Here is a 23,011-nt window from a genome sequence, read left to right as displayed (position 1 = left end):
TGACCATTACGTGAGCATGAAGTAAGCACATGTAGCTCACAAAGTTGCAGCTTGTGTGGTCCAGCTCTAATCGCTACAATTAATCGGCATGTCGGCTCTCATTGCCAGATTCGGCGAGGTACTCCGCAAAAAGGAAACACGGGACTATTTCATGAGGTAATATAATTTCCACTCGATTCCATCAACCAGCAATGTCGAATCCTTGTATCTTTGGCCCTTTGGAAAGCTAACTCACCAGTACACGATATTTTATAGTACTCATTTCTGGGGCCCAGTAAGTCCTCTCCTTCCTACCATTCAAGCAGTATCATGGCCTTCAACATGAAACATCAAAACTAATTCCCACACATTCACAGGTTGCCAACTGGGGATTGCCACTAGCTGCGATAGCAGACATCAAAAAGAGTCCAGAGTTCATTAGTGGCAAAATGACTACTGGTACACATACATACCCCACCTCTTTCATCCATGACACTCTGACATACTCACAAACCATACACAACAGCTCTCATTCTATACTCGGCACTATTTATGCGATTCGCTTGGGTCGTCATACCGAGGAATTACCTCCTCATGGCAGTACATGTTGTCAATGAGGGCTGTCAACTTACTCAGATGTATCGCTTTGTCCAGTGGGAGTATAGAGGCGGCAAGGAGAAAGGTCGGCATGAGTGAAACTATAATGTATCTCTGTGTGTGTGTGTGCATAAACTAACATACAATTCATATATAGGTTGGACTGCACCAGATCAAGCAACTGCAACCAAATTCTAAACCGCACGCAAATACCCTTCTTTATACAGGGATATCCCGTTGATCTTTTTCTTGTACAAAAAGGATATGAAATACAGCAGGAAATATCATATACAACAACAACATAGTGCTTTAGATCCGCCTTTTGGTCATCACCTTCCCCAGACCTCTCCCTGTTTCATGACTCACTCAAGCCACGTCCTCGTATAGGTGTGTTGCGTCAATCCATATTCTCCTCCACTACCAGGAAACGGATAGTCCAGCGCAGGAGACAGTGGGTTTTGCAGTAGCACTGGGCACGGTGGAACCAGTGTTGATGGTGATTCCATCAGGTATGGTTGATTGGGACTCGACATGGACGATGTAACGACCGTCTGTGTCATGGGTACTTGTTGGACTTCCAGTACGACTGGTATTAGGAAATTCTGAGGTTTTAAAAACGGGACTGCTGTTAGTTTGACTTGCTAATGCTGCGCGAACTGTGGCAGTTCTTACGGGTCGTGACGAAACAATAGTTGGATTCCTTTGTGGCAGTACTGAATTAATTTCGGGTTGTGATGTGGTTATGCGTTTTTGGTGCTGCATCGATGCTCTCCGAGTGAGATATCGTTTGATCAGGATTGCAGCACTGATGAGAATGACGAGGCCAGCGACGGATCCGACTACGATAGCAGCACTGAAGAGTAGTAATGATGAGTTAGGTTTAGATGCTGCGTTCGTCAATTATTGATAAGTGCATGTTGCCTGTGATTTTTAGCGAAAAGAGTAAAGTACAAAGTTGCAGTTTCACTCACATGGTCAGATTCATATCAGTGGTGTTATCAGCTTGTGGATACTGTGCATACGCTAGTGACCCGATTCAAATAGAAAATTAGTTTACTCTTGACCGGGTTTTCAGTTTCATCAAATTGTACGCAAAGTGGTATTTAATGCCTCACCTAGCCTCAACGAGCACAAGAACACAGCTAATACGGCCAACATTCTATATAGTAAGATACAGTGTCGTGGCTTTCAACTACTTTTCAATGGGTTGGTTGTGATTGACGTAAAAATTAAAATCAGTGTTGAGCTTTCGATATGAGAAGTTTTGACCGGGATTTTTTTAGGGTTGCAAAGCAGAACGTGATCCTTCAAAGTGGTGTACAATAAAAAACGTTATTTGAAAGCAATAATACGCCGGTTGGGATGCTGGTCAGCTCTTACGAGATGAAAAAAAGTTGTATTCTGTCTACCACCATCTGTCAATCACCATCTAATAACTGCATACAAAACCAACTGATCACTGCCGTGTCTATCGCTGTACAAACAATCTCGTCTTACCTTCCACCCTCCTCTCACATCCATCCCCATTCTTCCCACCCACATAATTCACAGGCGTCAAAGCGACCCCCCTCGTAACAAACGAATCAACATTATCCATTGCTTGGCTCTCATACTCCTCTAACGTCTCAACACTTGCACCACCAATATGGCATATAGCCGTTACTCGAGGATGATTGCGTAAGAAATCAGGAACGTGTGGCTCATGTTCGAAAACGTCGAGTCCTGCTGCGAATACTTTTCCGGTTTTCAGGGCATTCATGAGAGCGGATTCATTGATGATTGCTCCCTAGCGAGACATGAGATGTCATAGGCCTGAATACTAAATGTTATGTCAGGGACAGGACATACTCTGGCAGTATTCACAATCCTCACACCATCCCTCATCATCTCAAACTCTCGATCCCCAATCATATGACGGCTTTCAGCAGACAGTGGCACATGCACAGATATACAGTGCGATGTGGATATCAGTTCGTCAAAAGACACGTAATGGATGCCGAGTTCCTTTTCTTTGTGAGCAGGTAGACGTGTGCGTTTGTAATATATGACATTCATTCCAAATGCTTGAGCCTTCTTGGTAACGTCTTTGCCAATGCAGCCGTAGCCGAGTATACCGAGCGTTTTGCCTTTGGGGTCCTAGTAGAGCGATGCATACATAGTGTTGAGAGTGAAGCAAAAGCAGTAGTAATATTGGGTAATGGTGGAGATGTTGCATACATTTCCAAGATCCTTTGGCATTCGAAACGATTCTTTGAAAGTACCTTCTCGGATAATTTTTTGGGCGGTGTGAGTGTTTCGGAATGTTGCCAGTAGCAAGAACATGGTAATGTCTTGTGGTGATCATGCCAAATAGTAGTTAGATGGCGAAGAATGAATCTAGTTTCATTCTGAGGAGTTCTTTTTACCTGCAGTAGCAGTGGAAACCTCAGCCTTCGTAAGCAAGATTCCACGTCTCGTCATTTCATCAACATCACAATCCTCATAGCCTATTATCCAACAAAGAAAGCATTTTCGTTCGAAACAGCGTTCGAAACAGCTTGAATACACGATGCCTCCACATACCAGCAGAGACACTAACAACCAACTCCACATCTCTCCCAACAGCATCGAGCCATTCAGCATCAACACCCTCAGAATCAGTAACTCTTACACCGCCATACAGAGTCTTGATAATGACTTTGACACGATCATATTTGCCAGATCGACAGGATTCCAGAAAGTCAGCACGGGTGGGCTCGTCGGCTACCAAGAGCGTGTATGTGGAAGCCAGACGGGATTCTATGTGGGTAGAGAAGGACAAGTGTCCGAGAATAAGGATTTTGATGTGTTTGAATGCCATCTAGAGTGGTGATGATGTGTTAGTGGCGTTTGGCCGTTGTGGGTGATGAATGGAAGGTTGAGATGTGATGGTGCTCTTGTGAGATGATGATCGTGCTCCGTAATATGAGGTTTGGTCTCTCTCCATCCAACTAGAACATGTCAAAAAGGAAACAACAAATATGTCACAACAGTTCAAAAGATGAAGTCTTAACATGTTGTATCGATGAATCACTCACCACGATAATTATATGATGCCAAAGGTGCAGAATCAGAGTTTCTTATTTTGATTGTTTGATATTTGGACATTTCAGCCTATTCTTCCTCGCGAAAACAGCTCATTTGGCCAAACTTTGACAGTTCGGACAAGCCTGGTCAAGAGCAGAAGAATGTAGAGCGGAAACATGTCAAAATTCTTTTCGGTCCAGCGGGAAAGCGTCGAATTTGCGGTTCAGGAGGTTATAACAGTCATGGTCCAACAGGGAGGAACCAACATAACTGAAAAACACGCAGATTGACATTCAGATGTCATCAGAGGTTGCAGTGGATCTGAAAACGACGTGAATGTTAGTTTCGTATGGTTAACAATAAAATTAAAGCTGTTGAGAGTGTCTTCCAAGTAGATTGAGTTGGTAAGAACGCCACGACACGCTACGGCTCGTTTTTGCGACACAACACCTTTTATCTAAACGAAACCCAACACAAAACTACTTTGAATGCTTTAGTATTCCACTTTTATTTCCACTCTCCACCACTATTCTATACTTTGGACGTGTTTGATGGAGATGGATTGTTTACAGGTGTCAGAGCAACACCTCTAGTGATAAAAGCCTCACAATTATCAGCCGCTTGCCCTTCATACTCCTCTAATGTTTCAATCGAAGCACCACCGATATGCGGCACTGCAGTAACTCGAGGATGGTTTCGTAAGAAATCAGGTATCTTTGGCTCGAATTCAAATACGTCTAGACCTGCTGCGAAAACTTTTCCGGATTTGATGGCTTCGATTAGTGCTGTTTCGTCAATGACTGCTCCCTAGTGAAACAAGAGATGTATGGTGGGAATCAGCAATGTGTTCTTCTTTGTTTGGTTCAAGTGTGTAAACATACCCTAGCAGTATTAACAATCCGAACATTATCCCTCATCATCTCAAATTGTTTCGGTCCAATAAGATGACGGCTCTCAGCAGACAAGGGCACATGCACAGATATACAATGTGATGTGGATATCAGTTCGTCGAATGATACATGTCGAATGTTGAGTTCTTGCTCTTCTTGAGCAGGTAGACGTGTACGTTTGTAGTAGATGACATTCATGCCGAATGCTTGGGCTTTCTTGGTTACGTCTTTGCCGATCGAGCCAAAGCCGAGGATACCAAGCGTTTTGTTTTTGGGATCCTGATAAGGTTGGATTGTAAGGAAGGGCGACAAAAAAGATCGGAATGCTGGTGTCGACCAATTCTTACATTTCCAAGATCGTTTGGTATCTGCATGTATTCTCTGAATCCACCCTCTCGGATATGCTTCTGGCCTGCATTGGTGTTTCTGAACGTAGCCAATAGCAAGAACATGGCAATGTCTATCGAGATGAACGATGTTAGCCGTAGCTTCATGAATGACACAAAGGTCGACGATTCCAACCTGCAGTTCCAGTAGAAACTTCAGTCTTTGTAAGCCAGATACCCCGTTTAGTCATCTCGTCAACATTACAATCATCATAACCTAAATCACCGAGTTCGAGACTCAGCATACCAAAAAACGACATAGGTAACTCCATACATGTACTATCACATACCAGCGGCGACATTAACAATTAGCTTCACAGACTTTGGTAGGGCGTCCAACCATTCAGCATCAGCACCCTTTGGAGCAGCGACACGTAATCCACCAGCAAAGGTCTTTATGAGGACTTGGGTACCATCGTATTTGCCAGCCTTGCAAGCGTCTAGGAAAGCAGCACGGTTTGGTTCGTCGGATACCATGAGAGTGTACTTTTCAGCGAGACGTGGCTGGACGTCCTTGGAGAATGAAAAGTTTCCTAGCATCAGGACTTTGACGTGTTTGAATGACATCTATGTGTGTGGGCAATGTTGGGTAAGATTGTGTTCTGGATGTTGGTAAAAGCGAAGATTCAACGAGCCGAAAGACGTGACGAAGCAAAAGGAATCACGTTGCAATTCGCAATGAAGTGCTTTGACAAGGTTTGTTTGGTCATTGACCAACAATGGTCCAAATCATGGTTCATGGTTTTCACGAAGCTGCAGTAAGCAGTACCGGTCGGCCACTCACCGCGCTCGTTTTGATAGATTTAACAGATATACACTTGATGAATCGGGATACAGAACTCGTCCAAGCTGTCTCCTCGTTGAGCTTGTCCTGTATCGTATAGTGATACAATTCCTGCTTCAACCTTGACAAATCGACGAGAAGCTTGGATCGTGTTTTCAGCATATACGACAACGCGTCTAACTCACTCATATACATATAAATATTAGTCATGTTTTCATCATCAGGGCTCAAAAGGAAGGAGCAGCCAACACCAACGCCCGCATTGCAAAGTGAAGGCGATGTCATGAAAATTAAACCACTCGGCGCTGGCAATGAAGTAGGAAGAAGTTGTATTTTATTGCAATATAAAGGAAAAACTGTCATGGTACGAGTACTCTACTTGTTCCTTACTTGCTTTAAAGCGTTTTCGAGCTGACATCAAACACAATTTAATTATCGCAGTTGGATGCTGGCATCCATCCAGCTTATAGTGGTTTGGCTGCTCTGCCATTCTTTGATGAAATTGATCCCGCTGATGTTGATTTGTTGCTTGTCACCCAGTAAGGTTCAACTACTCGTTTAAAGAACGAATACAAACTCCTGACTTTTTTTACCGCACATTCTCAAGTTTCCATCTGGATCATGCTGCTTCATTGCCATACTTTATGGAAAAGGTAGTTTGGCTGTCTGCTACGCGCTACTCACAGTGCCTGTTGTTTTGGAACTTTGCTAATCCAAACACACCACACATAAATAGACTACTTTCAAAGGCCGTGTGTTTATGACGCATCCCACCAAGGCTATCTACAAATGGATGCTTAGTGATTTCGTCAAAGTCAGGTAAATAGCACTAAAGTGATTCTATCCTTCGTGATACTATGAGCAGTGTTTTTCGCGCTGGTTGACACTCTCGCCAAGAATGCACGAAGCTAACCCTCGAGTTTCAACAATAGTCACGTCGGATCCGAAGAACAACTATACGACGAACAAGATCTCATAAAATCCCACGACAAGATCGAAGCCATCGACTACCACCAAGAAACCGAAGTAGAAGGAATCAAATTCACTGCCTTCAACGCAGGCCACGTGCTAGGTGCCGCAATGTTCCTAATCGAAATAGCAGGTGTACGAGTCCTCTACACTGGCGACTATTCTCGAGAAGAAGACCGTCATTTAATGGCGGCCGAAAAACCAGCAAACGTAAACCCCGAAGTCCTTATATGCGAATCAACTTATGGCGTACAGTCACATTGGCCCAGAATGGAACGTGAGGCCATGTTTACGCGGCTCGTACACGATATAGTGCAAAGAGGTGGACGGTGTCTTATTCCTGTGTTCGCATTAGGACGAGCACAGGAGCTGTTATTGATCTTGGACGAGTATTGGCAGGCTCATCCGGAATTGCATTCGGTTCCTATTTATTACGCTTCGTCGCTGGCCAAAAAGTGTATGGCTATATATCAGACGTATATTCATATGATGAATGCTAGGATTAGGAAACAGTTTGCTATTTCAAATCCGTTTGTGTTTAAACATATATCGAATTTGAAGAGCATGGAACAGTTTGATGATGTGGGGCCGTGTGTCATGATGGCTTCGCCTGGAATGCTTCAAGTGCGTATGAAACAATCTCATTTTGACCTTTTTTGGTTTGTTTGCACGAACTAGGAACTCACTGGACCTTATGTAGAACGGTCTATCAAGAGAGCTGCTCGAGCTATGGTGTGTTGATAAACGTAATGGTCTTATTGTGCCTGGTTATGTCGTGGAAGGAACACTTGCAAAGGTAAGGCCAAAAGAGCCGCGTAGTTGATAGAATGATTGTCTTTTTGTGACGCACACTCACCGAATCTCACCCTACTACTTACCCACTAGTCGATATTATCAGAACCAGACGAAATACCAACCATGACAGGTGGCAAACTCCCTCGACGCTTATCCGTGCATTACATATCCTTCTCAGCACACGTCGATTTTACTCAAAACTCGGCCTTCATCCATGATGTCGGTGCACCGCATCTCGTACTGGTGCATGGTGATTCAAATGAAATGAATCGATTGGCTCAAGCTATGCGATCACGGTTCCAAGAACGGGATGAGTCTGTTACTGTATACACGCCCAGGAATTGTGAGGATGTGGATTTGTATTTTAGGGGTGAAAAGATGGCCAAGGCAAGGGCAATGCGTAGTGAAATTTGCTCTTTTGTGCACTTGAATGTCTTCCAACCCACATTTCTTGTTCCACCCACCAACTAGACAATCGGGTCATTAGCAGCCTCAATGCCCAAACCAGGCACAATAGTATCAGGAGTCCTGGTACAACGAGATTTCCAATATCGTATCGTAGCACCTGAAGATCTACCTGAATTCACATCCTTGTCTACCGTCACCATTCGACAACGACAACGAGTGCCATGTCGTGCGCCATTCAATCTAGTGAGATGGCATCTTGAACAAATGTGGGGGTCGCTAGAGTATGTGGAGACTGAAGATGACGAGGAGGAGGCCGTCAAGGTAGTTTCGTAGAGGACCATCGAGACTTTTTTGCCCGCCGAATGATGGAAACTGACGAACTACTGGGTTTGTGTAGGTATTTGATACCGTGACTGTTTCACAACCAGCTTCTGGCATGGTCATGCTTGAATGGGAAGGCAATTCAGTGAATGATATGATTGCAGATTCCATACTTGCTGTAGTGATGCAATCAGAGAGTAGTCCTGCTTCAGTCAAAGGTATTTTCTCCCGTTGCTTTCCGGTTTTATGCTACTGACTTATACTGTCCTCCTTGCAACAGCAACGAAATCATCACACTCCCACCACCACGAGCACCATGACGCTGATGAACCTCACGACGATGAAACCGGTAAAGTAAAACTAAAACGTGAAGCAGAACCACCGGCCAAAGTCAAGATCGAAAAACAAGGACTCCAAGTATCATCAGACGAAGCACAAACCAAGCTAGATGCTGAAATGATGGATTTAGCAACTGAATTCCTAATCAAGCAATACGGTGACGATGCAGTTACACCACAACCTGATGTTGATGCTGATGGAAACATTGTTGAAGTGCAGTGGACTATTAGTGTTGATGATGTTACAGCTGTTGTTACGTGGCACAAGGATGGGACCTTGGTGAGTTTGATTGTTGGAGATGGCTTTCTCTGCAAATGTCAAGTGGCATGAGTTGAAACCTGTTTTTCTTTTGGTTTTGATAGCATGTTGAATGTGACTCTGTCGAATTGTCAAAGCGGGTGTCGTCTATTATGGCGAGAGTCAAGCGGACTCTGTCGCGAGTGGTTGATACTTGGCAAATGCCATAAAAAACTGTTTGTAGTCATGTATTTCTTTTGTAAGATAGACAATCAAAAAAACATAACTGTCGCATGATACTAGAGAGCACCGATATCCAAATTCATTTATTCAAAGAAAGTACTAGCTCCAAACGCATTACAGTTTTGGCAAGCCCTTTGCGCCTTTGGGAAGAGGAACCTGGTGGTGAAATTGAAGAATCAGCCCGACTAAAGCTTGCCAAAAAAGAGGCAAAGCGAGGAGAGCAATACCTTATCAACATTCAAATTCATGCAAACACCAACATAATAATTCATGATTCCCATCAAGTCAATAAGACCTTCATAACCCAGTAGCTTTTTGGCAGCCTCAAACTAAGAAGCACCCGACAATTAATAGGCAACATGGATGATTTAATGACAAGCGATATATTTCAAGTTGTATCAGCACGATACTCACAGTCTTATCCGAAACACTCTTGTTCTGCAACAACTCAATCGCGAAATGATAAACAATAAGCTCATCTGCTTTCAAATCGGTCGGGTATCGTCCATGAGCAATGTCTTCACAAGCGGCAGGAGACACGCCCTCGGCTTCTGCGATAGGTCTGTGTGCATATCACTGTAATAAACGGTTCCTATTAGTCCACAAAAAGCACATTTGTTGAATTATTTCTTCTTTTTTTTGCTCACCTCAAAATCAGCATTCCAATGTCTTCCAACAAGAATAATGCCCAATTCGTAGAAACGACGATCAAGTTTCGAGTCGTATAAAAAGTATGCGAGGGTAGCGTTGCTTGCGTCTCTGTACTAGATGCAAAAGAAACTGTGTCAAACAATCTGAATAGCTTTAAATAACAGTAGTTGATAACTCACACCAGGACTATATAACCGAGCATTCTGAGGTCCTACAGTCTTTTTGGGGAGTCGTCCCTTCAACTAACAAGTGTGTGTGTGAGAAATAAGCACACCCACGATTTTTTCCAATACGTACAACGGCAGGCGCGTTCTCTTCCGTCATCTTGGGAAATCTCAATCCGTGGTCGATGAAGCCTGATCCGCTGGTAGCATCTATGAAAATCAAAGTAGTGTTAAGCAAGCTTCCACCTCAAGAACTAGGAAGGCATTGCTTGCTGGAGCAAATGGTAAATGCACATACCGTTGAGAACTTTTGTCATATTCTGAGACCGCATCTTGCCACCATTCCTCTTTGACTTGAAGTCTGAATTTGAGTCACCCATGATTTTGGTTTGGACGCGAATGAGACTATGATAATGAGGAAGCAGTGTAAGTGCCAATGAAGAAGCTGCGAGTGATGAGTGACGGACTAGGTTGCTCGTTGAGATACGGCCTTAGCAAGAGAACCTGTTTTGCAGCAACTTTGTGGATATTGAGTGTAAGAATGTCACACACATGGGAATATGGGTATCAAACATCTCGCCAGCTCATTTATGGTTTGATAACCAAACTTCACGACGAGCGCGCACCATCACATAATATTCGTTGGACTGGGTATATTATAATATAATTTTGACATGGTGAAACTAGTTACAGATTAAAAAAAACCAAGAAGGAAAGGCAACCAGCACCTCTCCCCCTCAGATAGCTCCCACAAGGATTTCAAAATTATGGGTATCACTAAAAAATTAAAATTCATCCATCCTTTGGGAAGCCCATCTGTTTGGAGAAGGGGGGCACACTTCTAAATATTAAGACTTCGACCTTTTTTGTATGTGCGGTGTGGCCGATATATAACCAGACCGCGGAGTGCTCTAGAAGTCTAGCAGAAGGACCAAGTGACAGTGACGACTCCCTGGACTGGATCAGCGACTTTGGCATATGTTCGTGATGAGAAGATGTCAATGTGGTTTGGGTTTGAGAAGCCACAGTTCTTGTCGTCACTAGAAAAGGATGAAACGTTAGTCAGTTAGGATGATTGCTATGAAATTGAAAGCACAAAAATTTCATTTTGGATAATATCGATGCAAATGCAACAAACTCAAGAAAACTACATTTAGGAGTCAAAACATACCAGACATCAGCAACTGTTGCCGTTATTGTGCCTCGTGGACCAGTTATTCTCATACATTTGCCACAGTATTTGGGGTCAGCGCCATTCACAGACATCCCGAAGTTCTCGTTAAGTGCAACGTAGTTGTGGCCATCCTGAAGAAGACAAAGGGATGACATGTCAGACACTTTGCTGTAAGTGACTGGATGCTCCAAAGTGATATAGCGAGCATACGTACATTAAGGTTCTTATTCCCGTAGCATGAGGTTTGAGCGTCATCGAAGTACGTTGCTTGGCCCTTAAATATCATAATAAAAGGGTTAGAAACCACGAACTTGCGCGAAAAAATCCAACGATATTACTAGGATACTAGACATCATGTCTAGACTATATAGCACAAAGTAAAACGCGCTTTTCTTTTAACCCCAAAAAGTCCACCATAAGACGCATTCAAAAAAATAACCCCGACTTACAGTGTGAGTTGTACCGTATTTTGCAGACACGCCAGCAGTAGTAGCGGCCTTGTCTTGGATATGAGTAGTTTCATTCATATACACGAGAAGATTTCTCTTTTGAAATCTTTTGCTTTCTGTCTTCGCGTCAGCGACATAGATGAGAGCAAGTAGCAAGACCAGGATGTATGAAGCGTGCATCTTGAGGTGTGTAATTATTCTCGTAGCTGTTTGACAGTCGACTTGTAGTGCTTAAACGCGTGATGGGATTCGTAATGTTGGGTGATTTGAAAAATAGTTGTTGGTGAAGGCTTGACGCTTTCAGACACAGCTAGCACTTGTCCAAGAGCAGTCCGGACAGAGTGCGATTGCCGGCTTTGTGGCAGGCGGATGGTGGACATCTTCGCGCCCAAAATTTAGGCAAACTTTGCTAATCTTTCGGGAGGAAATCACAAGTTGGTCTGGCCTTGACGGACATCTTTTCTTTATTAAAACTCCGGTTTGTTGCGACTGGATTACTCTGTTTCGAGGCTCCTGACGGACAGACTCATGCTATGCAGCAGATGCCGAGAATGTCGAGTTCTGGTGTGGACTTTGCGAAGCATTTGTGTACGTCTGTTTCGGTTCGTTGGAAATTCTTGAGAGAGCGAGACATGCTGCTATGTATCAGTAATGTAGAGATTTGGATGTAGTCGACTTGCGAAGCCCCCATCCTCCTTCAAAAGAATTTCCTGCGTATGTGAAAACGTGCACTTCCTCGATTTGATAATTGTAAAATGTTTTAACATTTGTAACAACGAGTTTGAAGAATATAAACTTTTTCTTATTGAGATCCCACTACGTACATAACAGACCTGTTTTACAACGGAGTGAAAGTAGTCTTGCCAGCCGCAGTAACCACTTTGACCAAAGATCCTGTCGTAACTTGTTCGTGACCAGTTGCCCATGCCAAAAATTTGCTAAGTGGGTGAAGCTTGAGTGTACTTACAGCTTGGCAGAGCATGAAATGACGCGTTTCTCAGATATTCTTAATTCTTCACAGTCAAGCATGTACCGCGTGCGAACTCTTCTTCAAACTTACGTGGATAGTTCCGGCAACGGAGTCCATGAAGAAGTATCCGCATCAGGCATGAACTTCCTATTCATTGGCGTGTCCAAAGTCACGGGCAATATAGCGACAACCTTGGCCTTTTCTGGCAACCCACCATCTTTGGCAGCGATAGATTTCACCTAATAGTTTCGGTTGAGTGAAAATTCATTCAAACGTGTCGTCAGACGAGAGATAATATATGCTTGAAGCGTCAAAACGTTCTTATGGGACGGTCAGAAAACAATACGAAACACGCACCAAATGATGTACAGCAGCTTTAGCCATTCCATATCCAACCATTCCAGGAGTCGGATCGACAGCAGCTGCAGCGCCGGTCAAGACAAGGGTCCCACCAGTTCGCAAAAACTTTGTGGCGAGATGAGCAGTAACCAATGCAGTCCAAGTTGACTGAGTATACATGGCCATGGCTGTCTTGTATATATCATGGGAGGCAACATTTCCACCTGCCCAGCCGCCAGCGACGTTGATGATGGCGTCCAGATGCGTGTCGACGAGCGAGTCTAGTATCCGTGACAGAGCTTCTTCGACATGGCGAGGGGTGTCGTGTAGATCAGACGAGTGTTTCAAGACAATGTTGTGAGGAGTGGCTTCGTTTGTTGACAGGTCTACATTCGTGACAGCTAATACATTTAAAAAGGAGATTAGACTGTGTGTTTAGGGGTTTTGAGATGTATCTCGAGAATGTCAACGAGATCAGACAGCGGTTCAAGTGTGATCTGCGACCAATTAAATATAATGCAACATGAAAGCAATAAGAAATAGAAGAGCTATTGTAGTAATCAATTTGCGGACACTTACTCCACCCATCCTTGGCGAATGTGTCTACGACATTTCGGCCCAGAGCTCCACTACCACCATAGACTAGTACGTGTGGCATTGGAATAGTTGGACGTGTAGTTGAAGCTAGTAAATTGATCGGAATTGGTTAGCTTAATGTTGGTTGTCTGAATGTGGCATTTGATTCCGCATATAATTGACATTGACAAACGAGAGCTTTCAAACGAAGACAAGGACGGAACTTACAGTATAATCGTCCAGTTAAGCGTGTCCTGTTCAACAAAAAGACTCTTCGCATATATAGTATGTTTGATTGCTTTTTGGATTTTGCGAGCTTCAAGCTAATAACAAACACGTCTATTAATAGAACAATGTCAGGGAAACGGCCATACGAAGATCCACAAGATGATCGCAATCCTAAACGGCCCAGACACTCTCTTCCTCCTCCTCAAACACGCTCGTATCCACACCCATCAACATCAGCACCAAGATCTCAACAACATCAATATTCAGCTGATTCAGTCGCTCCTCTCGTAGCATCTCACTACAACGCTAAACCGGACGCGGGATTATCAGTCCGAAGCCAATCTGCCATCATTGGATTACGGGACTTCAATAACTGGTGTAAAGCTGTAATCATTCAGGAATTCACAAAGAGAGCTAGACTGACCATTCCACATAATGCTCAACGTGGACTACGTGTCTTGGACATGTGCTGCGGTAAAGGTGGTGATTTGGGGAAATGGGCTAAAGCTGGTATTCAGGAATTGGTTGGACTTGGTATGTGTTCCTAAGTGGCTCTGTCACGCTGGATTTCACGCTGAGAGTTATAAACGTGCTCTGCCAGAGTGATACTTCCCACATCCCGCTAATTCTCTTTCGTTCGCCGTTGTCACATGTAGATATCGCCAAAATCTCGATTGACGATGCAAAAGGTCGCTATGAAGAAGGCAGAAGACGTCGTGGTCCAAGTGCATTCATGTTCAATGCATTCTTCCAAACTCAAAACTGTTTCGTGGTAAGATTCAGATGGAAAGTGTAGCTACTATTATAATAATGACCATCCTTTTTTTGCTTACCAACACTCACATGTGTATCATCATTTACATAGAGACCATTATCTGATTCACTCGGCCCAAATCCTCCACCCTTTGATCTAGTCAGCACGCAATTCAGTTGGCATTACTCGTTTGAAAACGAAGGATCTGCTCGACAAGCTTTGAAGAACGTATCGGACGCTTTGAGACCTGGCGGTTTCTTTATTGGAACATTGCCAGATGCTTACTGGATTGTGTGAGTTGAAAGCCTTCTTTATAATGAGAGCTAATCTACCATGATGGTCTCTTTTTTGCTCACCACTCTCCTCTCTAAAAAGAAAACGTTTAAAATCAGAAAACGGCTTATCATTCGGTAACTCGATATACAGCATCAAATTCGAACAGAGAGACAAGTTTCCTCTATTTGGTCACAAGTACTGGTTTGTATTGGAAGATGCCATTGACAATGCTCCTGAATTTTTGGTGCACTTTCCAAGCTTGACCAGGTAACGAAAAACAGGGCCTGGACTTCGAAGAAATGAATCGTTTACATCTTGCTCATATATTATATACTAGGCTTGCTGCAGAGTATGGTCTGAAACTGGTATTCAAGAAGCGGCTACATGATTTGTATTTGGAGAGATCTCAGGAAGGGGACGATGGCCAGCTGTTTCGTAGAATGTTGGGTAATAAGGTTATTACGGATGATGAGTGGGAAGCTATTGGTATGCATAACCATAGGCCCGTATTTTTCTTGCGATCGTAATGCATTTTTTGCTCACTGCGGCCTTACATCTGTTAGGAATCTATCTCGCGTTTGGTTTTCAAAAACAAGAACCTGCACCTGTGCAACAGAACATTCTGTAACTGTATAGAAGTACAGAACATGTAAAAATAAATAGCTATGATCTATGACGCGTTACTTTTCCGAAGTTGTTCAGACTCCCTGGTGTTAGTTTAAATATAACTCAACCGCAGCAAGCGAGTTCAAAACGATGAGCTTAAAAGTCACAATAAAAAGTAAGCTCAATCGTCCCAGATCTATGAATATCAATCAAATCTAACCTCTTTTCTTTCAAAATAGGGTAATTGAACTTGCTTGTTACCAACAGCACCAGAAGATCATTCAGTCTTTCTTATTCTCTAGATGGAATATGGTCGGAACTTGGAGCTGGAAGGTCCCAGCTGACGATGTCTGTGGAATATGTCGAGGCCCATTCGATGGTTGCTGTCCTGATTGTAAAATTCCTGGTGACGATTGTCCATTAAGTGCGTTGACCAGCCTTTTTTTGCATGCACAGATCAGAAGGCCATTGACATATATTTACATGTCTCGTTTTAATACACTAGTTTGGGGAAAATGCACACACGTCTTCCACATGCACTGTCTCATGAAATGGATTCAGACAGAAACATCAAGGAATTTATGTCCAATGGATCGTCGGCCGTGGGAGACTGCTACCTCATAAACCACAGCGCATTGTAATCTATAAGTTTGTATCCAGGCAGAGGTATCTTTGTGTATATATAATGAAAATATGATTTGAAGAATGATTATATGAGGGCTCTGTTCTATACATTCCTTCCAGTTATGTTACAATATGTATGTTCTTAGATGGATATGACACCACGTTGTTGGCTCGTACTACCATATAAATCTGGTCGTGATTCACTTCTTGAGTCAAAGCCAAGTAGACCTGATGAGTCTCGTGATAAATGTATTGGTGGGGATGAAGACCATATGCCCAAGTTTCGCATGCAGGATTCGAATAATCTGGTTATGGTGGCTTTTACACTGGTATCTGTGTGGTTTGTTATCGGTGTGTGGTTTTCGCTTTCTGTTGGGAGATCAGTGTATGGGATTGATGATGATGATCCAAAACAACTAGGATGCAAAAAAAGGAGTTCATATTCAGAAATGAGGCACTTAACACGAGCACTTTGAGTGCTAAAGCACTGAAAAGAATGGCACTTACTTGTAAATCCAAGACCAAGCATCCCCAGATCCAAAAGAACTGTCTGCCCTGATTCTAGTTCTTCTCACGCCAGGCTGCCTGCCTACTCCCACAAACTGCTGCCACATGACATTTGGATCCTGTATAATCCCCTTTTCCAATATAGGCGATATAGGACTTGTCGTGAATGCTGATCCGTTAGCTAACGATGTTGACCCATTAGGTTGTTCTAGATTAAAGTACGTCATGACGGGCTTGGAAGGTTTTGCAGCAGCGGCTATTATACTGGAGAGTGCGGTAGCCACATCAGAATCTACAGCTCGTAATATATCGGCTGTTGATGTTGGTGTTGCGGCGTTTGAAGGGTTTATTATAGGTGGTGGGATCTGCGGTAGTAGATGAAGAGGCAGCTGTTGACGTGCGAAAGATGGTCTTGGATCTGAAGGAGTGAGTATCTGGTGAGCATTGTCCTCGCGCTCGTCACTACTACTATTTCTATGATGATTATTCGACCAGGGATCGTCAAGAGACAGCACATCACCGTTTCCAGTGAAGCTACTATAGCCAGTATCGGACAACGAAGACGTGTCTCCAAAAGACTCTGACTGCTGGTGAGCGGGTAGTCTGGAATATAGATGGGCGACAGAGCATAGTTCGAGCGGAATCGACAGCTCAGAGAGCTGATGTATGTCACTAGTGTCCCATATTCTATTCGTTCGTTTTAAATCATCAATGGGAATGCCGTAGTGAATAGCTATGTGAATGGCTATTAGCTAGTGGAAACGTGATATCATATAACAAATATAAATTCTCTACCTATGCCAGCTAGCGTGTCGCTCTCCTTGATTTTATGCTTCACAGAGCGTTTCGTCGAGGTTGTTGTTTGAAGATATGTTGAAGTCGCTAGCATTGTATTTTGGTCCTGGGAGCCTCTATAAGATAGCGATCCGACTGCACTAGAGCCCATTTGCCGGCTAACGAGGTCACCAACCTTCCCTTCCAAAAAGTTGCGTCTTGCCGTCAAGGTGGTTTTTCAAAGTCAGCAACAAGGAGGGAGGCTCGACGCAAAGAAACTCAATCTCAAAACCATAAGGCACGTGTTTTCTCAGCTAGCATATATAATATTTTTAAAAAATCTACATATTCATGTCGCGAGGCTATTTGCAATATCGAGCTTCTGCGTAGCAACAGTGCTTCATCGAGTTTGACCAAGATCAAAGTTCAGTTGTTGAAATCGGAGTCTGACTCCGATTTCATGAAAATCACAGCCACTTATAGAATCGTAAGATTCAGCATCAGATCTGAGCCCAAAACTATACGTTCAGGAGCCTCCACACGCCAAAAAACACTTTCAGTAATACTACGACTAATCATAAACTGTCCCAACATTACGCTCAACCAATCGTGCACTGCTTTAGTATAAGTGGTATCCAAGTGCTCCTCATCAATACGAACCTCTAGCTTTCGTAGTTTTGATCCAGACACGCCAACACGGGCAGATAGACCTCGAAACCCGTCTTTGATCCAGGTAGTATGCAAGACCTTCGACGTTATCTTCTTTTCGGGATCCACTGCATCGACCCCACTGATTATGATAGTGACTCGTGGAGATTTGGTAGTTTACATATATGATCTTTCAAAGCGACGAGATGGCTCCATTTTAGTGCCTTGTATCTCACAGTCAGTGAGGATAGTTGCATACACCAATGCGACACAAAGAAGGCACTACTAGAGTTTACTAATACCAATGTCGACAAGTGGTGGTAGTCGACCTGTTGACAAGTTATGGGGTCGATCATACACGATTTTCTTAGCAAACAAGAGTTTCAAGTGATGAAATCGAGACAGTTCCCGCCATATATTCGTAATAGCTCCAAAGAGTCGACCATTCTCATACAACTTGAGGAGACCTTTTATACAGAGACTTTCGAGACTTTGCGGTAAGAGACTTAAAGCCGAGACGGGCATTCGTTCTGTTTCTTTAGTACGAGATATTGTGAGGCTCTTTACGTCTGGATGTTGGAGAAAGCCAATGCAGTTTTCGTCTGGTTCAGTGTCTAGGTCCATAGCAAGGGACTTCAAGCTGGGCAGCTCGGCCAGAAGGACGAGCATGCCTTCGGTTGATGTCTCACGATCTAGATGAAGTGAGAGCCTCATGTTTGATATATCGGGCATTGACTTGACCAAGTCTGCAATGCAAGAGATAAACTTCTCCAAGTGAATTGGCATGATCTAAAGCATGATGCGACTTTAGCAATTGCAAGCGTGAGACTGAACTGAGTTGACAAGGGGATCCCACACTTTGCTTCAGAAGTATACGAAATTTGCAATGTTTGCAAACTTGAGCTTTCGTCTACACTTGGCCTGGCCTGTATTTAATCGACATTGAAACGCTGAAACTGATATTCTGACTCTGACTCGTTCCATACACTATTCGTATTATCATTATCAGAGTCAGAAGTCCAATCGTCGTCATCGTCATCAGAAGCAGACATCCTTTGTCCTTCAGCGAAAGTAATATATTAATCAGCTTTATCAGGCCAAAATCCATCGCCGGGAACGATATTCGCTGTTTTCGATCACCTCGGTATAGACTCGAAGGTATGGGTGACCGCGACACACTTCCAACAAACCTGTAGACCGATGCGTCCTGGCTTCCATTGCGACAGTGGCATTACGTCTACACTACTGTTACCGTCCATCTGTTTTAAAGCACCAGATGAGTTAGGCGTGCGTCAAGTTCGCTAACACGACAAGAATGTCAAATGTTGCGCTCCCTGTCGACTCCACAGCCAACATACCTCTATCTCATGAAGAATTCCTCGTCATAAATAGACTCAGTGACTACAAGACGTAGTTCAGCTCGAAAGACTGTACGTTCGAATAGTTCTTTGAAGGTCTGTTCAATCCTCGAAGTTTAAAGAGCTGTTTTGGCGGAATAATGTCGTATGAGAAGAGGATCGTTTCCACGATTTCGACTGGTATACGATCAGTAGATCTTTTTTGCTCAACTCTTGATGTTTTTGGAAAAAGTGCATGGTTTGAACGGGATTGAAGGCACGAGGATGAGAGATGTACGAACTGTTGGTTCAAGTTTCGACGTACAGTGCTAATAGAGATAGTGTGGTAATATTCTAAAAGTTGTCTGAACGTATATCATGGCTTGCTTAATTGTTGCAAAGTGCGAGGTCATGCAAATACCAAGCTTACAGAATTCCTTACAAGTTGACGGTATAGGAACGGTCAAAAGCACAGATTACACGTATGAAATGACGCTCAGTTGGTACAATTCCATTCCAAGCGGTGGGGTTGGAGCTAGACGCATTCTACATTATTTCCAGCGAAGTCAGATTTCGAGTGATTCCTTACTGGACCCCATAGCAAATTCTTACTGCCAAACCAGTTTGTACCCAATCAACAAAACGTTTTTGCTCCCTTCCCCAGGGCTCACTGAAAATTCCTCTCCTGTTCCAAACTATAAAAAGCACACAAATTCACTCACACTGAAAAACCAAAAAACGCAGTCAAAGGAACAGTTTAAATGGCAGTTAGTATATGACAATTAACTCCCACCATGTAAGCGACGCTAGATTTACTTATACCGCTGGTCCTTTATTCGAAATACATATCTCTAACATTCATCACTGCCACCCTCATCTAGTTCACCTACTAGCAGCACATCGTATCAACCAACCTTCTACCATAACATTATTAGCTAACATTAAATCAACACCATGAGCGATATTCCATTATCAGATGCTCAAACTGCCAACTTCGTGGAACATCCTGCCACTCAAACAACCATGCGCTCATTCAGATTCCACGAAGATACCAAGAAGGAAGCTGCTGATGGTGGTGGTGCATTTGCTGATCTCGGAGGCCGAAGAATGTCTCGAGTATCTACCAACACGAGCTTCAATGCCACTACAAACGTCCATAACCAATTTGGGACAGATGCTGCCAAGTACTTGGAAGGCTTGGGAACTCTGGGACATGGCAACAAGTACAATACTATGACTACTTTTATCTTGGCCTTCCAATCTATTGGTGTCATCTATGGTCCGTATTGTTTTTTGATCGAAAGTTGATTTCTTTTCAAAGCCCCACATGCTGAAAATTCTCATCGTCTTGATTACAGGCGACATCGGAACATCTCCACTGTACCTATTGTCAATTGCTGTTTGATTCACGTCATCTAGTGTTTCTCACAGTTCTGGTTAGATACGTCTACTCGTCTACCTTCGCTGCTCCGCCTTCAAGAGAGGAGCTCTTGGGTGCTCTTTCACTCATCATCTGGACATTGACTTTTGTCGTATCGTTGAAATACGTTACCTTTGTCTTGAGCGGTGAGTTTGCCACATCATTATGTTTTATTGTCCGATGGGTGTCTAACTACGATGTATCCTTTCAGCTGATGATAATGGCGAAGGAGGAACATTCGCTGTATACTCGTTGCTCTCGAGATACATGAACATTACTTGGCGTGATCCAAAACAAGTATCTGTTCGTCTTCAACGATACGATACTGAGCAGATTGGACGCGCCAACAGAGCTGTTCGTATGGGACTTGAAACCTCAGAGATTGCCAAACGTACGTTCGTTATCTTAACATTGGATCATAGCCACAAGATCTAAAAAGGAATCGCTTCTAGGTGGTCTCTTTGTACTCTCGGTCTTGGGCGTTTGCTTTGTACTCGCTGATGGAATTCTCACACCAGCTCAATCTGTACTGGGTTCCATTCAAGGTCTTCAAAGTCCATTTCCTGACTTTCCCCAGGTACAGAATACAGTTGGCTTCCTTCTTGGAAATTACACATTTCTAACGCTTTGATTGAAATAACAGAATGGCGTAGTCGGTATCACTGCTGGTATCTTGGTCCTCTTGTTTGTAGTCCAGCCATTCGGAACCTCAAAGATCGGCTTTTCCTTTGCACCGGTCGTCTTTGTCTGGTTGCTTTACAACCTTTGCCTCGGCATCTGGCAGATTGCTGTATTCGATACATCCATCTTACAGGCATTCTCCCCATACTGGATTTACTACTGGTTCGCTACCAAGGGAACAGATGGATGGCTTAGTCTCGGTGGAATCCTCTTGGCGTTCACGGGTGTTGAAGCACTGTTTGCTGGTGAGCTTCGTTCCACTCGTCTGTTCAAGCATTGCTACATCATGTTCACTTGATATTAACATTTGAAAACCATAGATTTGGGACACTTCTCGAAGAGTGCAATTCAACTCTCTTGGCTCTTCTTTGCTTATCCGTGCTTGGTGGTATGTTCAGCAACAACATTCTAGCTACTTTAAAATATTTGGATCCTAACCACCAAGTGAATATTATAGGTTGCTTATATCGGTCAAGCAGCCTACTTGTCCAATAATCCTCAGGACTATGGAAACCCTTTCTTCAACAGTGTGCCCTCAAATTTATTCTGGCCGTCTTTTGTGTTGGCAATCGCAGCTACGATAGTCGCGTCTCAAGCTATGATTACTGGTTGTTTCTCGATCTTGTCTCAAGCAATGTCCCTGTGGAACTTTCCCCCTCTCAAGATCATCCACACTAGTACCAAGTTTTATGGGCAGATTTATATTCCTGTGGCCAATTGGTTGCTTATGATTGGAACTGGTATGTTATTAAGCAATTCGCTGAAAACAGGCGTTCCGGTGATCTGACCAATTGTTTTTTCTAACTACAGTGGGAGTAACTGTAGCATTCAACAATACTACTTCCTTGGGTTTGGCATATGGTGCATGTGTTGTACTAGTCAGTTTTATCACAACTGTCTTTGTTACCATTGTCTCTATTACAGTCTGGAGGTAAAATCAGCGCCCGGTTTCGTACTTATGGGGTAGAAACAAGACCATCAATTCTAACTCGCTATTCTGTTTCCAGATGGAATATCGTGCTCAGTTGCCTCTTCTTCTTGGTCTTTGGCACCATCGACATGGCATACCTAACCGCTACCATGACCAAATTTGTCTCTGGAGGCTGGTTTACCATCACGCTTGCTGTCCTCTTGGCCTCGCTGATGATGCTCTATCATTGTGAGCAGTTTAAATGTTTCCGAAGTCTCTTCACTGGTCATTCAATTCCTCAGTTAAACTCACTATACTTCATTCAATCTATAGGGGGCAAGGAACAGCAATGGAAGGCCGAAGCTGCTATGGATGATGCCAAAGTCGAAGATGTGGTTAAACGAGATGTGATTCCTACGTCAGATTACTTTGCTGATGTATCAAAACTGGCTTCGGGTGTATTGTCTGGCAGTGATGGAGAACCATTCACCACGATCTATGGTATCGGAGTCTTCTTTGACGAGTCTGGTCTTGCCGTGCCCCCCCTTTGGGCCAGCTTGTATGTGTCTCAATTGTTTCTTGTCTTGATCGAAAGAGTTTTCCACTCTGAAAAATAACCAACGCTTTTCCCTATAGTACTCGCACTTTCAAGGCAGTACATGAGATTGTCATCTTTTTACATGTCCGTCAGCTGTCCGTCCCATCCGTACCACTTGAAGAACGATTTGTTTGGTTTCAATCAGCAGATCCACGTATCTTTCGATGCATTGTTCGTCAAGGATATAATGACTATGAAGCACCTTCCTCTTCTCATGCCTTGATTGAAGCATTGGCTCTCCGATTGTCTGACTTGTTGAAGCGTAGTGATGGTGAATCTGCTGCTGCCTTGGTTCATGCTGCTGAAGCTCGGTAAGTGAGAGTTTGTTACGA

At 43.5% G+C, this 23,011-nt stretch overlaps 8 protein-coding genes across 8 annotated transcripts; 4 read left to right on the top strand and 4 right to left on the bottom strand.

The window, feature by feature from the left end:
• Nucleotides 1-88: 88 nt before the first annotated feature.
• On the top strand, nt 89-774 carry SmJEL517_g06028 (uncharacterized protein; the record flags this gene model as incomplete). The annotated part of the gene is made up of 5 exons (XM_031171954.1): nt 89-156; nt 256-274; nt 357-438; nt 506-661; nt 734-774. 5 exons carry the CDS (start codon nt 89-91, stop codon nt 772-774), a joined length of 366 nt encoding a protein of 121 aa, XP_031022087.1.
• A 164-nt stretch (nt 775-938) lies between these two features.
• SmJEL517_g06027 (uncharacterized protein) lies at nt 939-3,415 on the bottom strand (the record flags this gene model as incomplete). Its single annotated transcript, XM_031171953.1, has 8 exons — nt 939-1,178; nt 1,249-1,429; nt 1,548-1,599; nt 2,074-2,362; nt 2,425-2,712; nt 2,794-2,906; nt 2,982-3,062; nt 3,139-3,415. The coding sequence occupies 8 exons, from the start codon at nt 3,413-3,415 to the stop codon at nt 939-941; spliced, it is 1,521 nt and encodes a 506-aa protein (XP_031022076.1).
• Nucleotides 3,416-4,152: 737 nt separating this feature from the next.
• SmJEL517_g06026 (uncharacterized protein) lies at nt 4,153-5,464 on the bottom strand (the record flags this gene model as incomplete). The annotated part of the gene is made up of 5 exons (XM_031171952.1): nt 4,153-4,428; nt 4,503-4,790; nt 4,859-4,971; nt 5,034-5,114; nt 5,188-5,464. The coding sequence occupies 5 exons, from the start codon at nt 5,462-5,464 to the stop codon at nt 4,153-4,155; spliced, it is 1,035 nt and encodes a 344-aa protein (XP_031022077.1).
• A 425-nt stretch (nt 5,465-5,889) lies between these two features.
• On the top strand, nt 5,890-8,980 carry SmJEL517_g06025 (uncharacterized protein; the record flags this gene model as incomplete). The annotated part of the gene is made up of 11 exons (XM_031171951.1): nt 5,890-6,045; nt 6,123-6,220; nt 6,289-6,334; nt 6,418-6,500; nt 6,614-7,274; nt 7,351-7,446; nt 7,536-7,845; nt 7,933-8,174; nt 8,251-8,392; nt 8,455-8,792; nt 8,876-8,980. The coding sequence occupies 11 exons, from the start codon at nt 5,890-5,892 to the stop codon at nt 8,978-8,980; spliced, it is 2,277 nt and encodes a 758-aa protein (XP_031022078.1).
• A 3,289-nt stretch (nt 8,981-12,269) lies between these two features.
• SmJEL517_g06024 (uncharacterized protein) lies at nt 12,270-13,398 on the bottom strand (the record flags this gene model as incomplete). Its single annotated transcript, XM_031171950.1, has 4 exons — nt 12,270-12,369; nt 12,492-12,640; nt 12,759-13,141; nt 13,320-13,398. 4 exons carry the CDS (start codon nt 13,396-13,398, stop codon nt 12,270-12,272), a joined length of 711 nt encoding a protein of 236 aa, XP_031022079.1.
• Nucleotides 13,399-13,669: 271 nt separating this feature from the next.
• Nucleotides 13,670-15,202, top strand: SmJEL517_g06023 (uncharacterized protein; the record flags this gene model as incomplete). The annotated part of the gene is made up of 6 exons (XM_031171949.1): nt 13,670-14,078; nt 14,201-14,316; nt 14,410-14,591; nt 14,674-14,841; nt 14,912-15,060; nt 15,138-15,202. The coding sequence occupies 6 exons, from the start codon at nt 13,670-13,672 to the stop codon at nt 15,200-15,202; spliced, it is 1,089 nt and encodes a 362-aa protein (XP_031022067.1).
• Nucleotides 15,203-15,489: 287 nt separating this feature from the next.
• SmJEL517_g06022 (uncharacterized protein) lies at nt 15,490-15,804 on the top strand (the record flags this gene model as incomplete). Its single annotated transcript, XM_031171948.1, has 2 exons — nt 15,490-15,604; nt 15,686-15,804. The coding sequence occupies 2 exons, from the start codon at nt 15,490-15,492 to the stop codon at nt 15,802-15,804; spliced, it is 234 nt and encodes a 77-aa protein (XP_031022068.1).
• Nucleotides 15,805-15,946: 142 nt separating this feature from the next.
• Nucleotides 15,947-17,200, bottom strand: SmJEL517_g06021 (uncharacterized protein; the record flags this gene model as incomplete). Its single annotated transcript, XM_031171947.1, has 3 exons — nt 15,947-16,220; nt 16,312-17,044; nt 17,107-17,200. The coding sequence occupies 3 exons, from the start codon at nt 17,198-17,200 to the stop codon at nt 15,947-15,949; spliced, it is 1,101 nt and encodes a 366-aa protein (XP_031022074.1).
• Nucleotides 17,201-23,011: the final 5,811 nt, after the last annotated feature.

This window comes from Synchytrium microbalum (genome assembly GCF_006535985.1).
Source record: "Synchytrium microbalum strain JEL517 chromosome Unknown SmJEL517_scf0071, whole genome shotgun sequence".
NCBI classification, from domain to species: Eukaryota; Fungi; Chytridiomycota; class Chytridiomycetes; order Synchytriales; family Synchytriaceae; genus Synchytrium; species Synchytrium microbalum.
This window is presented reverse-complemented; position numbering and strand designations above follow the sequence as displayed.